Source organism: Rattus norvegicus, chromosome 16, assembly GCF_036323735.1.
Source record: "Rattus norvegicus strain BN/NHsdMcwi chromosome 16, GRCr8, whole genome shotgun sequence".
NCBI lineage: Eukaryota > Metazoa > Chordata > Mammalia > Rodentia > Muridae > Rattus > Rattus norvegicus.
This window is the reverse complement of record NC_086034.1, coordinates 36,767,218-36,789,140: the sequence shown is the minus strand read 5'-3', so window position 1 is coordinate 36,789,140 and position 21,923 is coordinate 36,767,218. Positions and strand designations below refer to the sequence as shown.

The 21,923-nt window shown below is 35.7% G+C and overlaps 1 protein-coding gene across 2 annotated transcripts in view; it reads right to left on the bottom strand.

The window, feature by feature from the left end:
* Galntl6 (polypeptide N-acetylgalactosaminyltransferase-like 6) overlaps positions 1–21,923 on the bottom strand; it is a 1,251,036-nt gene that overhangs the window by 665,569 nt on the left and 563,544 nt on the right. For both annotated transcript variants that reach the window (XM_017600182.3, NM_001135756.1), the window contains one exon: positions 16,959–17,125. In XM_017600182.3, coding sequence (XP_017455671.1) covers positions 16,959–17,125 — 167 coding nt within the window. The remainder of the gene's footprint in view (positions 1–16,958; positions 17,126–21,923) is intronic.

The following is a 21,923-nucleotide window of genomic DNA, read 5'->3' as shown; positions in this document are numbered from 1 at the left end:
ATATATTAATTAAATAACTATATGATCTGTTTACCTATATTTTATTTGCTATTTTTACTAGCAATTGCTTAATCATTAGTTGTTAACACATGAGTATGTCTTTTCCACTGTTTTAAGTCATACGGAAAGATGGAGAAACCATTTCCATGGTTGAGCTTCCATGCAGTGCCTAAGCAATCTATTTATGTATAATTAATTATGCCATCTTATTTTCTTCCTTTCCCCCTCTTTCTCTCTCCCTACCCTCTCACGTTTTCTCCCTCCTGCCTTCCTCTGTCATCCATACCTCTAATTTTATATTAATCATTAATTGAATATCTTACTGAATAAATTATAGGTTTACTTTAACTATAAATAATTCGGTATGATAAATCTTCCATCCACTATACATAGTGCTGAATATTTTTATATCAAAAAGATAAAAAATGTTTATTAATATTTCTCTTCTCATTCAATACCATCCTGCTACCATAATCAGTTTTAAAGGAACAAGCATTTTAATTTTTTAATACTAATAGATCCACATTCTTAGAGTTAAAACTCCCCAGAAGAAAATATATTATTAGTCAAAATAATAGTGTATTTACTATATTTAAGACAAGACTCTGAACTTATGTCAGGCAAATAATGGGACTGCTTTAACTAAAGTTACTATGCTTTGTTTATTGTTTATTCTTTTGAAATTTGTCTTTTTCTTGGTAAAACAATGTGACAAAGTTAAAATATTCTCAGTATACTTGGGGAAAATAGTTATAGTCATTTTTGGAACAAGAAGTTCAAGGCCAGACAAAAATTAACATAAACTGACATGAAAGGGTTTCAGGAAACAAAAGCTAAAACATTATTCTGTGAGTCATAAAAATATCAGCTTTAGATTCTCAGAAATTTTTTTCAGTTTTTACATTGAACAATAAAGTTGCATCATTTATCACAGAGTACATTATATATTCACACACACACATTCATATACATATACACACAGAGAGTAGAATTTATGGATTGCAAGCACATACTTCAGTCCCTGGATTTTACATAAGGGTGACAGTAATATAACTCAGGTCTTCATGATTGAATGACTAATTCTTATCAACTGACTGTTAGAAATAAGAGCTTATATTATCTCAAAAATTTGACACAATTAAAAAGAAAGCATATTGACCTTGAATCATAAAACTTGCATTTTGTATACATGGACATAGCTCTTATTGTGCTAGTTTTATGCAATTCCTTCTTTCATCATCATTTCATGGAATTTTTCCATGGTTAAAAGATAAATTCTGTATTTCCTGTGAGCATGTTACAAACACTGATATTTCTGACTATGAACTGATTGAAGGAGTCATGCTATCTTTCTTCATTATTTCTACATTGAGGTATGTATTTTTCTTGTCATTTCCAGGAGATAATTTTCCTTGAAGAAAAATTCTATTCTGTAATCCACTTCCAACCTATCATTTCCAGGGTTGCAGGGATTGTGAACATCAGAGCAAGAATTTACATTGAAGATTATTTACCCCAATACTTTGTATCCCAAGATGCTATAAATCTGTAGCATTCAGTAGTACAAAATATATTGAGATAAACATATAAATAGAATACCAGTGGATACTTTCATCAATATTCTATGAGGCAATGTTTCAATTTTCTAAAAACAGAGGATAAACAATGTTTCAATTGTTTCAGATTTTTAAAGCAAACCCAAATTACATGCATTAAGTTGGAAGTATAAATACATTTTTTAAGAGTCAAAATTCAGATCCTTTTGGTTTCATCTGTGCCTAGAGCTGACCCTGTGCCAAGCTCTCCATACCCAAATCCCGCAAAGAGAGAGCTGGTCTCCCAGGAGTGCTGACACTCCTGAAAACACAGGTAAGACCAACACTTCTCCTCTGAGGGATCTGCTTGGAGGCCTCAGGACACAGAAATCAATGAAGACCTGAGTCAGGATCCTTCCAGTTTCCATCTGTGCCCCTGGAGGTGATCCTGTGCTCTCCATACTCAAATCCTGCCTGGAGAGAGCTGGTGTCCCAGGAGTGCTGACACACTTGCGATCACAGGTAAGACCAACACATCTGCTCAAAATGGACCAGCCCAGAGCACTCAAGATACAGGAACCAAGGAACAGCCATGAAAGGATCCTTCTAGCAGCTAACACCAGAGTTAACCAGATGGTGAAAGGCAAGGACAAGAACATAAGCAACAACAACCTAGGCTACATGGCGTCATTAGAACCCAGTTCTACCATCACAAGAAGCCCTGGATACCACAATACACTAAAAAAAATGAAGATTCGGATTTAAAATCACATCTCATGGTGATGATAGAGGACTTTAAGAAAGACATAATTAAATCCCTTAAAGAAATACATACAGCATAGATAAATAGGTGGAAGCCCTTAAAGAGGAAACATGAAAATCCCTTAAAGAATTACAGGGAAACACAACCAAACAGGTGAAGGAATTGAATAAAACCATCCAGGATCTAAAAATGGAAATAGAAACAATAAAGAAATCACATAGGGAGACAACCCTGTAGATAGAAAACCTAGGAAAGATCAAGAGTCATAGACTCTTACCAACAAGAGTCATACCAACAGAATACAAGAGATAGAAGAGAGAATCTCAGGGGCAGAAGATACCATAGAAAACAATGAAACAACCATCAAAGAAAATGTAAAATGCACAAAGCTCGTAACCTAAAACATCCAGGAAATCATGGACACAATGAGAAGATCAAACCAAAGGATATAGAAGAGAGCTAAGACTTCCAACTTAAAGGGCCAATAAATATCTTCAACAAAATTATCGAAGAAAGCTTCCCTAACATAAAGAAAGAGATGCCCATAAACATACAAGAAGCCTAGAGAACTACAAATAGATTGGACTAGAAAAGAAACTCTTGCTTCCAGGTAATAATGATCAAAACGCCAAATACACATGACAAAGAATATTAAAAACTATAAGGGAAACAGGTCAAGTAACATATAAAGGCAGATGTATAAGAATTACACCAGACTTCACACCAGAGTATAAAGGCTAGAAGTTCCTGGACAGATGTCATGCAGACCCTAAGAGAACACAAATGTCAGCCTAGGCTAGTATAGCTAGCAAAATTCTCAGTTACCATAGATGGAGAAACCAAGATATTCCATGACAAAAACTACACAATATCTTTCCACAAATCCAACACTAAAAAGCATAAGAGATGGAAAACTCCAACACAAGGAAGGAAACTATACTCTAGACAAAGCAAGAAAGTAATCTTGCAACAGCCTAAAAGAAGATAGCTACACAAACATAATTCCACCTCTAATAACAAAAGAAAAAGGAAGCAACAATCACTATTCCTTAATATCTTTTAATGGACTCAGTTCCCCAATAAAAAGACAGAGACTATCAGACTGCATACCTAAACAGGACCCAGCATTTTGCTACATACAGAAAATGAAACAAAGACAGACACTACCTCCTAGTAAAGGCTGGAAAATTTTTTCCAAGCAAATGGTTCCTACAAACAAGCTGAAGTAGCCATTTAATATGGAATGAAATTAACTCTCAACCAAAAGTTTTCAAAAGAGATAAGGAAGGACAGTTCATACTTATCAAAGAAAAAATATACCAAGATGAACTCTCAATTCAGAACATCTATGATCCAAATGCAAGAGCACCCACATTCATAAAAAAAAAAAGAACAAAAAACCCAAAAACTTTAATAAAAGCACAAAAGCACACATTGCACTTCACACAATAATAGTGGGGAGACTTTAATACTCAACTCTCACCATGGAAAGATCATGGAAAAAGTCAATAAACAAAAATGTGATTTTAACAGATGCTATGAACCAAATGGATTTAACAGATATGTATGGAAGAACATTTCATCCTAAAACTAAAGAATATAACTTCCTCTCAGCACATCATGGTACCTTCTCCAAAATTGACCATATGATTTGTGACAAAACAGGCCTCAACAGATACAAGAAGATTGAAATAATTGAAGACTGAAATAATAAATAATCTCAAGCATTCTATCAGATCACCATGGAATAAGATTGGTCTTCAATAATAACAGAAACAACAGAGAGCCCACATACACTTGTAAGCTGAACAATGCTTAATTCAGTGATAACTTGGTCAAGGAAGAAAGAGAGAGAAATTAAAAACTTTTTAGAATTTAATGAAAATGAAGGCACAACATACCAAACTTACGGGATACAAAGAAAGTGGTACTAATAGGAAAACTCATAGCTCTGAGTGCCTCCAAAAAGAAATTGGAGAAAGCATACACTAGCAGCTTGACAGTACAACTAAAAACTCTAGAACAAAAGGAAACACATGTACCCAAGAGGAGTAGATTGCAGGAAATTTTCAAACATAGAGCTGAAATCAACCAAGGAGAAACAAAGAGAACTATGCAAAGAATCAACAAAACCAGGAGTTGGTTCTTTGAGAAAGTCAACAAGATAGATAAACCCTTAACCAGCCTAACAAAAGAGTAGAGAGACAGTATCCAAATTAACAAAATCAGAAGTGAAAAGGGAGACAACACCAAAAACAAAGGAAATCCAAAACATCATCAGATCCTACTAAAAAAGCCTATACTCAACAAAACTGGAAAATCTGAATGAAATGGACAGGTTTCTAGACAGATATCAGGTACCAATGTTAAATCAGGATCAAATAAGCCATTAAACAGTCCTATAATACTGACAGTAATAGAAGCAGTCATTAAAAGTCTCCCAACCAATAAAAGTACAGGACCAGATAGGTTTAGTGCAGAATTCTATCAGACCTTCAAAGAAAACCTAATATCAATAATCTTCAAACTATTTCACAAAGTAGAAACAGAGGGACACTACCCAATTCATTTTATGAAGCCACAATTACTCTTATAACTAAACCACACAAAGACTCAACAATGAAAGAGAACTTCAGGCCAATTTCACTTATGAATATCAATGCAAAAACATTGAAAAAAATATTCACAAACTGAATCCAAGGACACATCAAAACAATCATCCATCATGACCAAGTAGGCTTCATCCCAGGGATGCAGGGATAGTTCAATATATAGAAATCAATGAACATAATCCACTATAAAACAAACTCAAAAGAAAAAAACAACACAATGATCACCTCATTAGATGCTGAGAAAGCATTTGACAAAATTCAATACCCCTTCATGATAAAAGTCTTCAAAAGATCAGGAATCCAAGTTCTATACCTAAACCTAGTAAAAGCAATTTATAGTAAAAAGTTGGCGAACATCAAACTAAATGGAGAGAAACTTGAAAAAAATCCCACTAAAATCAGGGACTAGAAAAAGCTGCCCTCTCTCTCCCTACCTATAGTACTCAAAGTTCTAGCCAGAGCAATCAGACAACAAAAAGAATTCATAGAGATACAAATTGGAAAGGAAGAAGTCAAAATATCATTATTTGCAGATGATATGGTAGCATATTTAAGTGAGCCCAAAAATTCCACCCGAGAACTTCTAAACCTGATAAATTCAGCAAAGTGGCCGGATATAAAATTAACTCAAGCAAATCAGTAGCCTTCCTCTACTCGAGATTAACAGGCTGAGAAAGAAATTATGGAAATGAAATCCTTCACAATAGTCCCAAATAACATAAATTATCTCAATGTGACTCTAACCAAGCAAGTGAAAGATCTGTATGAAAAGAATGTCAAGTTTCTGAAGAAAGAAATCAAAGAAAATCTAAGAAGATGGAATATCTCCCGTGCTTATGGATTGGCAGGATTAATATAGTAAAATGGTCATCTTTCCAAAAGCAGTCTACAAATCAATGCAATCCCCATCAAAATTCTAGCTCAATTCCTCATAGAGTTAGAAAGAGCAATTCTCAAATTCATTTGGAATAACAAAAAAACAAGGATAGCGAAAACTATTCTCAACAAAAAAAGAACATCTTGGGGAATCACCATCCCTGACCGCAAGCAATAGTAATTAAAAACTGCATGGTATTGGTACAGAGATAGACAGGTAGATCAGTGGAATAGAATTGAAGGTCCAGAAATGAACCCATACACCTATGGTCACTTGATCTTTGACAAAGGAGCTAAAGTGGAAAATAGAATGCATTTTCAACAAATGGTGCTGGTTCAACTGGTGGTTGAATGTAGAAGCATGCAAATTGATCCATTTTTATCTCCCTGTAAAAAGCTCAAGTCCAAGTGGATCAAGGACCTCCACATAAAACCAGAGAAAGTCTGGAAAAGCCTTGTACACTTGGGCATAGTGATACATTTCCTGAGCATAACACCAATGGTTTATGCTCTAAAATCAGGAACTATCGAATGTGATTTCATGAAGTTGTAAAGCTTCTGTAAGGCAAAGGACCCTCTCCATAGGTCAAAACGGCAACCAACTAATTGGGAAAAGATCTTTACCAATCAATCTTACATCCTACAGAAGGCTCATATCCAATATATACAAAGAACTCAAGAAGTTAGACTCCATAGAACCAAATAACTCGATTAAGAAGTAGAGAACAGAACTAAACAGAGAATTCTCAACTGAGGAAACTAGAATGGCTGAGAAGTCCCAATGAAATATTCAACATCCTTAGTCATCAGGGAGATGTAAATCAAAACAACCCTGAGATTCCACCTATCACCACTCAGAACGGCTAAGATCAAAAACTCATATAATAGCAGATGCTGGCAAGGATGTGGAGAAAGAGGAACACTCATCCCTTGCTGGTGGATTGCAAGCTGGTAAAACCACTCTGGAAATCAGTCTGGCGGGTCCTCAAAAAATAGGACATAGCACCTCGGGGCATATACCCAAAAGATGCTCCAACATGTAATAGGACACATGCTCCACTATGTTCATAGCAGCCTTATTTATAATAGCCAGAAGCTGGAAAGAATGCAGATGTCCCTCAATAGAGGAAAATGGGTATAGAAAATATAGTTCATTTACACAATGGAGTACTACTCAGGTATTAAAAAAATGAGTTCATGAAATTCGCCGGCAAATGGATGATTTGTACAAAATATCTTCCTGAGTGAGGTAACTCAGTCACAAAACAACAGACATGCTATGTACTCACTGATAAGTGGATATTAGGCAAAGGACTTGGAACACTCATGATACAACTCACAGACCAAATAAAGCTCAAGACGAAGTAAGACCAAAGTATGGATGTTTCAATCCTACTTAGAAGGGGGGACAAAATAATCAAGGGAAGTTGAGGGTGGGAGGGACTTGGAAGGAAGTGAGGAGGGGGAGGGGGAAAGAGGGGCAGAATCAGGAGTGGGAGGAGTCGGAGGAGATGTACTGAGGGCCAGGAAGTTGAACAGAGTTGTGTAGCAATGGGGAATGGGGAACTGCTGGTAGCAACCAGATGGTCCCAGATGCCAGGAAAACAAGAGCCTCCCAGGATCTCACGGTGATGGCATTAGATGAAATACCCCGCAAAGGAGAGGCAGAACCTCTCGAGATCATATCCAGAAGTTAGGCATGGCCCAGGTTGAGGGATAGGGCCACCAACCCATCTCCAAAACTTTAACCTAGAAATGCTTCTGTCTACCAGAAATACAGGGACAAAGACTGGAGCAGAGACCGAAGCAAAGTCCACCCAGAGACTGCCCGACTTGGGAAATCATCCCACATACAGACGCCAAACCCAGACACTATTGCTGATGCCAAGAAGTGCATGCTGACAGGAGCCTGATACAGCTGTCTCCTGAGAGGCTCTGCCAGATCCTGACCAATACAGATGCAGATGCTGGAAGCCAATCATTGGACTGATCACAAGACCGCAACAGAGGAGTTAGGGGAAAGATTGAAGGAGCTAAATGGGCCTTACCTTGCATCAATTGAAGGTGTGGCCCTTGGTCCTGTGAAGGCTTGATGTCCGGTGTAGAGAAATGCTAGGGCAGTGAGGTGGGAGTTGGGTGGGTGTAGGAGCACCCTCATGGAATGAGGTTCAAGGGGAATGTGGTAGGGGGTGTGCAGATGGGAAACTGGGAAAGTGGATAATATTTGGCATGTAAATAAATAAAATATCCATTTTTTTAAAAAAGAGTCAAAATTGAAATGGGGTGATGTCTTTATTAGTGGACTGCTTGCCATACAACCTGAGAGGCCCATTATTCATCCCAATAACTAGCTTAAAACCTGTGCACTGTAGAGAAAATCTGTGCACTGTAGAGAGACTGTCTACAATACAGACACTGAGAACACCACAGAGAAAGGCAGATTCCTGGAAGTCACTAGCTGGTCAGCCAAGTGAGCAAGTTTCAGAGTTAGCTAAAGACTCTTGAGAAGTAAGATGTAGCCAAATCTAATCCAATACCAAATATCAGTTACTTTTGGTCTCCAAATGAGAGTGACATACATTGTATTTGTATACAAACACACACACACACACACACACACACACACACACAAGCATACACATATGCACACAAATAAATATAACAGTCAAACTATAAGGTATCAACTATGTTTTATTCAATATATAAACTTAATCATTCTTGTTTTATTGTTTTAACTATCTCAGCTGCTAACACTTAGTAGATTTTATAATGCCATGACATCAGAAAGTCTTTTTTGATGTCAGATAGCCACTAACAGCTTACTAACAAACAAAAATTAAAGCAAATATAACACATTCAATGTAGCGTTCTTTCATGTCTTAGGAGGTAAGATAAAACAGACTGAAATTCAAAATCAAATTTATATATAAACTGATGCCAGACATCACTTCCATATTTACTGCCAACCCAGCCCTCTGTCACCAAATAACTGTCATATTTGGAAAACTTTTGTAGCAGCTCAGCATAGGGGAGAAGTGAAGAAATCTTGACGATGCCTATATCTATCCATAATAAAGAAAGAATCCAATGACCTGCCATGACCCAGCCTCAAAACATTCATATGCCTCATAAATTTGATTTTATATCATGTTGTAAAGTTCCAGGAACATATTTAACTCTATTTTATGACCCACTTCATTCCTCTGAGAGCTGTTGAGACTTCTTGAAACACTGGTTTCTCTAACAGAATCATTGATTGACCCCCTGCAGTCCTGGAAATCCATTGTTGATACTAGAAAGTTCATGTGCAAATCATGATTATTCTCTTGTGTCCTCTATTCCCACACTTGTGTATACACACAGCAAAATTACAGTTTCTATTATTGTTGTGATGATAAGAAAAAATGAATTAGATCCAATTATCTAGACTATCAGTGTGTTTGTAATATCATTTTATTTAGTTAAAGATAACTATTGTAAGTGTTCCAGTTTCTCAAACTTAGATGTCTGAAAACAAATTATAGAAGAAAGAAAACTTACAAATTGAAGCATAAATTTTATCCAGTTTCATTTAGTCTACCATTGACCTCAGCAAAGAAAATGACCACAGTGTGTAAAAAAAGTGGATTTGACTTTCTGAGTCTGTTTACCATTTATTAAACGTTACAAAACACACCACATCACTGGAAAGTTCTTCATATTACTGATTTAGCATTTCCCTGTGGAATGGTTACTTAGTTGACATAAAGCATCTCATTCTATTAGAAGGATTTTGTTAATTGCATATCTCATAAATGCAGGTTAATTAAATGTTCAAAATGTATCATTTAATCAACAAATCTTGAATGCCAAGAGAATGTTAATTACCCAAGTAAGTGTTACACTTCAGAATGAAGAGAGAAATATTTGTATTTTGTGGGCTTTATTTTGCATTATATTCATGCACTTTTGAAAATTAAGAGCAGATGGATATTTAGACATCAAAAGAGCAGCTTGAAATATGGAACACTGTATTATCAAAGCTCACAAGCTGGGGGTTGCTGACAGGAGGAACAATCATAAAACATAACCTTTTATTTCATCAGAGAAAGTTATGCCTGCCCAAGATCTGCAGCTAAACATTCACAAAAATGGTTTCACACAAGTGACATTCTATTCAAAACAGCTGTCTGCAGGGAAAACAAATGGAATTTAATCTGCCATAAAATGAATTGCACGATTTATTTTCTTGAGGAAGTCATGCCTTTGTGACACTGGTGAGCTGAATCAGTTTTGCTTAAAAAAAAATCCATGCTATGCCAAAGCCATTAATTCAACCAAGTAGAATTTCCTTCCAGAAAAGTAACTGGAAACCTATATCAGCTTATCCACCACCGATCTAATGCCCTCCTCTACCTGTACATATACTAGTTTAAAACGTTAGCCCTGGATGGTTCAGAGGCATATTTTTAAATATTTGGTTTTTGAGGTTGAAATAGTCAATGTCAGGCATTAGTGTCCTTCAACACTGAATGACCTAATGCTTAAGAATATAATAATGCTATAAAAGCAAAATATTAATGATTATATGTTCATGAGAGATAATGATTTATTGATGTACTTTGATTCTTTAAAGGATAAAAGAAATTAGGAAAAGTTTTAACTATGGGATTTGTTTTAATTATATATGAAATATTTAATTTTTGAAAACATATGAGACTTGTAGAACTTATTGAGTCTGTTTTATTTGTATTACTTAATCCAATATAATATTTTATATAATATTTACATTTGTAAATTTGATGTAAACACTAAGGAAAATTGAAAATAGCTTCAATTAAGTGAGAGATATTATTTTATTTAGAAATAAGTAGACTTTCCTCCCATGTAACTATTTTTAATGTCAGTATTATAGAGGCAAGTCCACAACATACTTTTAAAAACACACCATAATAATATCTGAAGAACCATTATTCTGGTCTATATGGTGAGCATCTATTGAGAGAGATTTCTGTGAGGACAGAGAGCATCCCAGTCATATTATGGGTATTAGAGTTATGTGTAATTCTCAGAACATTCCTGAAACTATGGACCTTTCACATTTGCAGTTTAGAAGAAAAAGTGGGAAACAAAAAGCTACTCTAAGTTGAAGGCACCGAAAAGCTCTACCAGGATGTCTTTGTTACTTAGCTACCGACTGCTGTCACGTTAGATTACGTGATTAACCGAAAAGTAGGAAGAAGTAGGAAGGAGGGAATCTCACCTGCTGACCAAAAAGAAAAGCATTGCAAGTCCCCTGACCCCAGTGCTTTTTGACACAGGCCCCAACTGATGGATAATACTCATATCTCTTAAATGATTAATTATCCCACTTATGAGTTATTCAGTTTTGTAAATTGTCCTGCTTCCCCCTACACTGTATGCTAATCAATTATCTTCTCACCTTAAGAGATGTTACTGTCTTACAATTATACTTTCGGTGACAGAAATCAATGCTGTCCAACATCCCAGGATCCTTTACAGTGAGTGGAGTGAACTGACTGATGTCTCAAAAAATCATCATTACTAAAACTACCTACATGCTTCCACCCTAAGCTTATGATCTCAAACTTCAGATATCAGAGCAGTTTTCTTTCAGTGAAAACTATAGGTTATCTCAATGGATGAGCAAAGATTTAAGTCGCAGCATTTGCTTAATTCCTACTATTTTTCAACATTGAGTTTGATATCATATTTTGATGTTTAAATAGAAATATTAGATCTATACAGTGCCAAAAAAGACTAACTTTCATGTAACAAAGATCACTTGTCTCATGGTCTAGCGAAGTCACGGTTGAAATACCAGCTCTAAAGCATTTTTGTCAATTATCATCTCAGTTTTGTTTACACATTCTAATGCCAGTATTTCACTATATTAAATGGAAACATGTTGACAGTCTTCATCTGTCTTCCAATCATGCAGGGATGATATTGCTCAGCTCTGGATAGTTGTGACACTTGTGCTAGCGGATTCGTCTACTTATAGAAATGTAGTATTCTAATGCAAACTTGAGAGTAATGTAAAATGGATATTAAAATTCATCATTTTTGATGAAGTCATTAAAATATCACTATTGTTTTATAGCTTTATCATCAATGAAGTGAGGTCTGACAGTTTATGACAGTGAGGATCATCATAAAACATTCACATAGTATATACATGTAGATATTGTATGCATTTTCCATATCTATCTATGTATTTGTAAACATATATTTGGGATTTAACATACAGAATTACTGATTAATTCCATAGAAAAATAGATCTATAGTATGTTGAAGATATTTTCTAGAAAACAAAAGAAGTTTGTCAAGGAACGAAGTCATGACACTGAGCTTAAATTCACTTAAAATCCTTCCATGAGAAGGGATACAAATTCGTGAAATTGCCAACATCTGTCAAAGAAACATAATGGCTAAATTACATAAAATAGTACAGTCTCATTTAAGTCTAAAGACTGTGATGTTAAATATTTACTGAACAATGCAAGAAACTAAACCCTTGTTTGTTCTTATTATCATGTATATAAACATATTTTCCAAAGGTGACACTTTAAGGGACACTATTATTCATCTATGTTATCACTGGGTTTCTATTCTATACTTGACACTTAGTAAATTGATCCACATTTTAATTCATGTGAAAGTGCCCCGACTGAAATTAAGATTCTGACTCACTGAGGAAGGCCCAAGATCTCTTATTTATTAAAAGCTGCAAAAGATAGTGAAGCGGGAAGCCCTCAGGTCGCACCTTGGGCAGCAGCAGTCTAGAGTATCTCAAGAGAAGTAAGTTGAGTTTCTTCAAAATTACTAGAAAAGCATCTTATTGTGGTAGTTGAGGTCTCTGGCTTTTCCTTTTAACTGGCACACCAAGAAGAAAATGCTTACGAAGCACCGATATGAACCGTCGACCTGGGTTGACAATGAAGCTTGAGAGAAACAAGGGCAATGCTGTGTGAGAGGGTGTGTGTGTAGCTGGGCTTTTGTGTGTGATCCTAATTGTACTGTGAAACCCCCACATGCCATCCTGTTGACAGAAATGTGTCTGCAGCCCTCCTGTGACGAACCCTAACTTCAGCCTGTGCTCAGTTGAGAAAACACAGTTTACAGAATGCTCAGGTTCAAACACACCCAATCTCTAAGGATAAGCTCTAACTTATTTCACACATTTAACAGGCTCCATGTCAATGCCTTTAACATTGCCTGGAATTTGGAGATAAGCCCGGGATTAGTCCTGCTTTGGTGTCATCATGAAACCTTGTTATAGGGCTCAAGTTAAGTTGTTAAATATATTTCTCTCAGCTTAGTAGGGGAAAACCATGCTCTCACATGCTACAGTACGGCGAGCTTTAAATCATACAAGCAAGGCAGGTGTTGTTGAAAATGGACCTGCAGGCCCCATCTCAATGTTTTAGAGAGGATAGGCTTATTTTGTAATGCTAAAGCAGTATTTTTCACGTGTCTTGCCTCATGCAAAATACCTAAACTGCAAAACCCTGAGTGGGATATTGACTTGACAAAGAAATAACTTTTGAGAACTAGGTCAATTCTACTTAGACAGATTTTTGAGGAAACCACATCGTAATAAAACAGAATTATTCATAACTACAAGAAAGTTTAATGTTTTCCTTATAACAGAATTTGCCCAAATTGCTGTGATACATTGGTGTTTTAGAAATAGACATATCCAAGTGATAATCTACCTGTGCTGCTAACGTAGGTAAATTATTGCCATCCCTCATCTTTATTGTCATGTGTCATTATTCTATTGACACCGGGGATGTAAAATGTAGAGCAGGAAATTTTGATTAAGTCTTGTCACACTTTTATTGCCTTTGGCTGAGGGATATCTCAGAGTATCCATAAGATGTATGCTGGTGAGGTGCGAGGTCGCATGCTGAAAGGAAATAGGATGAGAAGACATTACTGAAAATAAAGTGTAAGACTTCGGAAATAATTTCCTCAAGGAAACCAACCGATTCCCTACATCTTCCCGGACTTTAAATTTGCTTAGCTTACTTGTTTTGAGTTTTAAAAAGTTTTGGGAAAAAGTAATATAAGATTTTAATTTATGAAATTACGCCCCCAAAATGAATGCTGATACGTATCTGTTGTACATATTATCTATCATCTATCATCTATCTATCCCTCTACCTAATCCCCATCTATGTATGCATGTTATTAATCACAGAATTAATGGAAAAGCTATATAATTATATCTATTTTAAAAAATATTAAAGTAGCTCATGCCTTAGGGGATCTGGAAGTAATATCAGCCTTAGGATCTCTTCCTTATATTTTCATGTTAAAAATCATTTTTGGAAAAAAATTATCGAACATTCCTGTAAGTCTTCTTGCATAAAACTGGCAAACATCAAGAGCTCCATTTTTGTTAAATTCTTGATATTTTATTTAATTGAAATGTTTATAATAAGTTAGTAATTTCATATGGAGGCTTCTTACTGTTTAAGTACTCCAAAAGTTTCCAGAATTTATGAATTATCAAAATTAGTCATCACGTGTATTCCAGATGATGTTTCTAGAAATAGCTAGTTGACAGATGAATGGAGAGACTAATAAATATGCATGTGTGGAGTGCATTTGATTAAAAATACATTTTCAAGAAGCTATGGAGATCATTTTAGAGGCATATGTAAGTATGTGGTAAAAAATGGGTATACAAAGCCAATGGCTGAGCTGTTATTCTGTATCTCACCTTGTCATCTCACCCAGAGACTTCCTCACCACACTTTACTCATGAAGACATATACCTTCTTCTCATTGACAAAAATATGGCAGCGATAAAAAGTTAACCAACTTAACAATGTCATATAGTTAGAACTATGTGATAGGGTTGTAATACACCTAGGGTTGGTGTATTACAAAATACGCCAACTAAATTTATCGAAAAAGATGTTATAACCCAAAACTTAAAAAGGAAAAAAAGGTATTTTCCTGTTTCATATTATTTCTTAAGATTATATAGGCATTTTAATCACTTATTCCTTTCAATATTTAAGTTTACATTTCATTTTTAAAAAATGTGACTCACACCTGGATTTTCCCCAATGGAGGGCTACCGGGTGTATCAACTAAAGCCTGGGGCAGGCGACATGTCCAGGAGTCGTTGACAAGACAAAGCAGATTTTTATGTGTGCTTTTTTTCCTGCTTTGGATTTTTTTTCATTTTATTAGGATTTCCCGCTTGTTTGTTTTGGATTTTCAAGTTTTGTTGCATTGCTGTTGTTGTTGGTTTTGGGAGATAGAAGGAGAAGGAAAGGAGAGAGAAGATAATATTAGGTAGGTAGAGGTGGGGCAGATTTGGGTATAGTTGAGAGAAGAGGAAGGGTTGTGATAAAAATGAACAGTCTCAAAATAAAATATATTATAGAATTAACAGATGATTTAAGTGAGCTCTGTACTAGTATTAAAATGATCACTTTCCTTAAAAAATGTTCAATAGTAAAGAGAAAAGTCACTATTGTTGTCCTAACTGCCCCATTCTGTTGATTGGCTTGTGTACCACACTCACAATTTAAAATCAGTATAGCAAAATATCTACTGCACCCAAGATAAGAATAATTTGAAAATAGGAAAATTTAGGTACCATTGATTCTTTTCATTTGTAGAATTTCAGTTGAAAATGTGTCTGAATATATTCCACAAACACGGCTCAAAAGCTGCATTATTTTACTTTAAGGCATTTCCTACTGGAATACCACAGGGTAAAAATCCCATTGTAATAATCAGTTGAGCAGGACAAAGTTAATTATGCAGAAAATTACCAGCACATATACTGCCTAATATCATCTTCCAATATCCAACCCTGAAGACCATTTACTTAGTTATATGCTACCTCAGATTTAATTGTGATGTTTACTTTTTAAAAACAAAGTTCTATCCATATTTTAAAACTTGTAAACAAAAGATGAGATGAAGGTGTCCACTTTGAAAAAGTTAACACTAATTATAATAAAAATGAAGTAGTATGTTGTTAAAATTTAAAAGATAGTTTTATATATTCAACTTTATTCACAGGTAGTATGGAATATATACTGGTCCCAAAAACAGAAGAAAGAAATCTCTGTAAAATCAAACAGAACTGAGCAAGGTAGCCACTTACACCCGAAAAGAATGATGTTGGCTTCTCTCACTTTAGACATACAAAGCTCGCAACCTATTTGTTTTGAAAGTCCCCCCATTAGCATTTCAAGACAATCCTCCTGAATATCAGCACACTAAACATTATTTTAAATAGCTTTCGAATACCATGGGAAGACATGATGTCTTCAGTAGATGACACTTCAGTTTTATGATTATCAAGATGGAATTTTCTTCTGTAATGGAATGATGCTATTGACACAATCTATTGCCACCTTTTCTTGCAGAGATCATGTTAAATAAAGCACCTTCTTGTGGAAACTACACCGTAGAAATTTATACTCACAAATAAATGAGGATCTTTAAAGTTCTTCGTGATCTACTTATACAGACCAAGAGGGGCCTTTCTATGGTTACAGTGTTAATTCCTTATTTAGACCAAGTATAAATTATGAGTTCCAACTCTTAGGAGACATCTTTAATTTCCCCCTTGCATTATGAACCTAATTTTGTTTTACAAGGGTAGTTATTTAATTACTAGTCTAATATTAAAATATCATTAATATTTCTCTTATGCTGGTATATCAAAATTTTGTGGTAATATATTTGTGGCCCTTGTAATTTGTAATATTTGTGAAGAATCACACAAGATTAGCCTGAAGAATGTATTAGTTTAGAAAACAACAATCACAGCACTATTCAGGATTTGAAACACATTCCGTAGACTTACATGAAAACCTCTCTATTGACATGTACTCCTAGTAACATAGTTTCCAGGTTTATCATGCCTGGAAGTAGATCTTGAGGCATTTTCTCAAGTACTGCCTGGTTTTCAATACAACGCGAAATATCTTTTCATTAACAACATCTTGGATGCTGATAGCTTCTCATTATATTCCTTTTGCAATTGGCCAACACTTTTCTGCAAAGATAACATATGTAAAACTACACAATCAACTTTCCAATGGGGTGAAAAAGGCATTTTTCTCTTCCAAAAAAGCCCTTCATGATGGTGTGCAATTACAAGCTCAGACAAACAGTGCCAGTGCAGCTTACCTCTATCACTGAAGTCATCGACTAGAATTATTTCTGCTATCAGACTCTCCGGTGTCCGGTTGATTATACTGTGTATGGTCCGCAAGAGTGAGGTCCAGCCTTCATTGTGAAATGGGATAATGATGCTGGTGTTTGGCAGCCTTTCAAGGTACATCTTGTGCTTACAGCTAGAGAAGACGGGGGAAGAAGAAGATGTCCAGTGTAAAACTCTAACACAGATCACACTGAAGTATATGCATTGTGTTATAGATGATGATAAGCTCATGGATTTGTCTAATATTTTCCAACCAGGCATTGTGAATTATAACATACTCATCTCATTCATGATCTCTATTTGATCATTCTTACTCTTACTTTGACCTAATATTTTGCTTCTAGGTGACTCAAATATTTCAAGATACTGAGATATTGAGCTCCTGATAAGATTCATAGGTCTTATGCATACGTGAACATGTGTCTGTGTGGAGAGAAGGGTTGTGTAAAACTATGTACATGTGTGTAAGAGAGTGCACTCACCTTTGCAGGCACATGTGAAAGCCCAGTGTTAATGCTTGGATGTTCTCCTCTATTATTTTCCACTTAATCATTTTTTGTGAGAAAGATTTTCCTTTTGAACCTGAAATGTATTCTATTCCAAATATAGTGGTTGACCAGTGAATTCCTGATACACCTTTCACCACCCTCCCAGAACTAAGGTTAGGGGAAGATGCTACTATGTCCAGCTATATATGTGGGTACTGGGGATCTGAGCTCAGATCTGTCTTTGTGCTTTTATAATCAAGGCTTTCCCACTAAGCCATTTCCCCATGCAGCCATATTTTATTTAATAAAAGTAAGTATAAATATCAACTATTTAAAATAATTTACATGGAAGATGTGATTAAGGTTTAAATGGGATTTGCATTTTTTCCAATTAACTTCTTAATAATTCTTTTAAATTATTTAGTTTTGGTGGTGGTTTGTTTTACTAGGCCGAAGGTATTAATGACAACTTGGGAGAAGAAACTCTGTAGCTTAAATGTACATTTAATTATAAATGACCCTTTACTGAATATAAAGCACATAGACTCAATACCCAAAAAAATGTCAGTATTACATTCTTTGTGGAGACTTTAAAAAGAATTCCCAAGTAGATTTGGATGATTTTAAAAGTAATGAAAAATTTGAAAATTAAATAAAGCAAGATGTGAACATTAAGATGTTGTGAAAACACGAAAATGATTGGATTGTAGTTAACTTGAAAGACCAAAAACAAGAGATGCATGAGCAATTTCTAATGGAACCAAGTGAGGAAAATGTCTTGCAATGAATGGATCTGGAGAGAGAGCCAGAGTAATTCTGTACATGTAGTTTTGACTTCTAAATAAAATCAAAGGCCCAAAATAATTGTGTTTCCCAAAAACATATTTCCCAAAAAATAATGTTTCCATACATTAGACCCTACTTCACACTCTACAGTGTTCCTAGAATGCAAATTACAGTTCCAGTAAAATATAAAAATGTAAACATGAAAACATTCTATTCATATCAACTACTCATTAATCAAGCGAAGTCTATATCATGTAGTATTCTCCAAACATCAAGCCCATGATGCTAAAATGAAAGCGGGTAGGCTTGCAAAATCTAATAAAAGCACAAAGTGGAGACAGAACTATGTAAGACTAACTTATTGCTATACAAACTTTCTCTCTTAAAAATATTTTCAATAATCTTTGTATAAATTCATATTATTACCACACATGAAAAATGAACAGTCACTCTCTATTTATTCATTTAGTGATTTATTGGCGGTTTGATATAAGCCAGAATCCAATTTGGAAATTGTTTTAATTTAGTTACCATAGCTCTGAGGAAATACCATGACCAAAAGCAACTTGGGTGGAGAGTATTTATTTCATTCACATTCCCATATAAGGGTTCATTTTGAAAAGTAGGAGGGCAGAAACTCAAACACAATAGGAACATAGAGGTAGGAATTGATGCAAAGGTCATGGGGTGATGCTGCTTACTGGATTGTTCCCTCTGACTAGTTTAACCAACTTTCTTACAAAATTGAGGACTATCTGCCCAGGGACATCATCACTAACGATGTGCTGGGTTCTACTTTACCACTACTAAGAAAATGCCATACAGTATTGCCTATAATCCAGTCTTATGAAATATTTTAATTGGGGTTATCTTCTCTCAGATGACTTTAGCTTGTATTAAGTTGACATAAAACAATATGGAAAATTGACTCCTTGTCAATTTGACACACAAACACATCACTGTAAAGCTATAAGCTTTCTGTTTGAGTTGATCCCCAAGATTACACATCAATATTTACATCATAACATAAAACATTTTTACAAACTTAAAAAGCCCTCTTTAAAAATTCCAAAATCTCTTTTAACATCCAAAGTCTCTTTTTTAAGACCAAAAGCCTCTCAACATTGAAGTCCTAAAAATAAAAGTTTAACACTTTCTTATTTTAGCAGGAAGAAGCAAGGCACAATCACAATAATATCAAAGCAAAACCAAACAACATCCAATATTGGGAATTCACTCATGATTTTCTGGGCTCTCCCAAGGATCTTGGTTTAGTTTTCAAGTTCTATCCTCTTTAGCATACACAGCTTGTCTTTTCAGCTCAGACAGGCACCACTCCACTACTGTTACTGTTCTTGATGGTCATTCTATGGTATCTGCATCACCAAAATGCTGTTTTGCAAAACTGGATTGCACTTTCATCAACAGACTTTCCTAAGATCTCTTCAGGTGCCAACCCTTCCTCAACACCTCTGTTGATCCAGGGTCTTCAACTTTTATAGAAGCTACAACCTTCACCACTGAACACTCTTGACTTTTCACAGTGTTATGCCTTAGTTGCTCTCCATGACCCCTTCATGCCTTCAAAACCAGCACCATCTGGGTGACTCTGATGCTACCAAATTTAGCTGCTAGAGTAAGGTACAATCTTGGCCACCCCGTAATGTAGATCCTGTCTGCTCACTCTCAGGAAACACATTCAACATTTCACCTCAATGATGATGGTCTCTTTTTAATCAACCAGAGTTTCCTAGCTCCAGGTAACCAGGTTAAACTGCCCCAGTAAAGCAAAGGTCTTACTTTAGTGATTGTGGTCTCTTATTTATCATGCTAATTCTTCAACTCCAGCTGACCAGGACCACAGAATCCTAATTCAAAATAGCAAATAGACAACAGCTATGATAGACTTTAAACAGCTCACCTAGTTCTGAAATTCAATACTTTTTTCTCTAAATTTTAGTCCTTCCTCAACCCTCCCCAAAATGACATGATCCAGCCTGCCACAGCAATGCCCCACTCATGATGCAAATTTCTGTTTTAGTTTAGGGTTTCCATTGCTGTGATAAAACACAAGAGCTAAAACAAGTTGAGGAAAGAAATCGATCTCATTCAAAGTCCCATATAACAGTACATCTGCAAAAACAGTAAGGACAGGGCAGGAACCTATAGGAAGTAGCTGGTGCAGAGGCCATGGAAGGGTGCTGATTACTGTCTTGCTTCCTATGGTTTGATCAGGTGCTTTCTTATAGAGCCTAGGACTATCAGTCCAGGGTTGCCCCCACTCACCAGGTGTTACCCAAGCCTCATTATGCACAAATTAAAAAAATGTTCTATAGTTGGATATCATGGATTTTCTTAATTGAGTCATCCTCTCAGATGACTTTAGCTTGTGTCAAGTTAATGTTAAATTATCTACCATAGCAAACAATGAATAAAAGGCAGTCACAATAACATGAGAAATCCAAAGTGAGAAACCATGGAATGTTTGCCATACGATGTATACTGCAGATGTTTAATTACATACTGTAGGCTAGGATAAGATGGCCTTTGAAGCCGTGTGGATTGTCTTGAAATATGAGTTTTCTAGCTCGTTTCTCTATTTTGGTGATAAAACATGGACTAAAAGCCACTTAAAGGAGAAAGGGGTTTATTCAGTCTACATTTTACATTCCATGTGCATGGAAACCAAGGCAGAAACAACACATGTCATGAACCTAGAGTCAGGAAGTTACATGGGGGTCATGGAGGAAAGTTTCACTGGTTCGTACTACATGGTTCCCTTCATTTGCTTTCTTTCACAACAACAAAGGATCGCCCACCTGCCCAGAGCTGGCACTGTCCATAGTGTGAGAGCCCTGACAAATCAATCATTAATCACTTTCTTACAACTTAGGACTACCTTACTGCCTAGGGGTTGCCCTGTCCATAGTCGACAGAACCCATTCACATTAATCATTAATCAAGAAGAGATAATATATACATGCCCATTTGTCAACATGAACGGAGAAAATTTTCATCCAAGGCACCTTCTTCCTAATTTTTGTTAATTTGACAAAAACTAACCCATTCAATTAAAAGTTGAAGGTGACCTATGGAAGGCAGATTCAAGGTATATTTTCTTTTTTTTTTTTTTTTCGGAGCTGGGGACCGAACCCAGGGCCTAGCGCTTGCTAGGCAAGTGCTCTACCGCTGAGCTAAATCCCCAACCCCTGCAAGGTATATTTTCAAAGAGAATTGATGTGGTTTTGTAAGTGGGAGAAGCAGAGAAGGAGAACGCTTATGTCCTTTGAACACAGCAAGTGATTTAATTTCTTAGAGCAGTATTTCTCAACCTGTGGGTCGGGACTACTTGAGGTATCAGATATCAGATATCCTGCATGTTGGTTATTTACATGATGCTTCCTAACAGTAGCAAAAATAGTTATGACACAGCAACAAAATCATTTTATATCTGGAGTTACTACTACATGAGGAACTGTATTAAAGTGTTGCCACATTATGAAGGTTGAGATTCACTGGCATAGAGATTGGTGTAAGAACAAGATTCAGCCCCACATTTAAGCATCTTATCTTATAACGTTAGCAAGTTCTGCTTTGACAGTGAAGGTGCCAAAATGTCATGTAGTTGAAGAACACATTCATCTGTATGTGCTATAC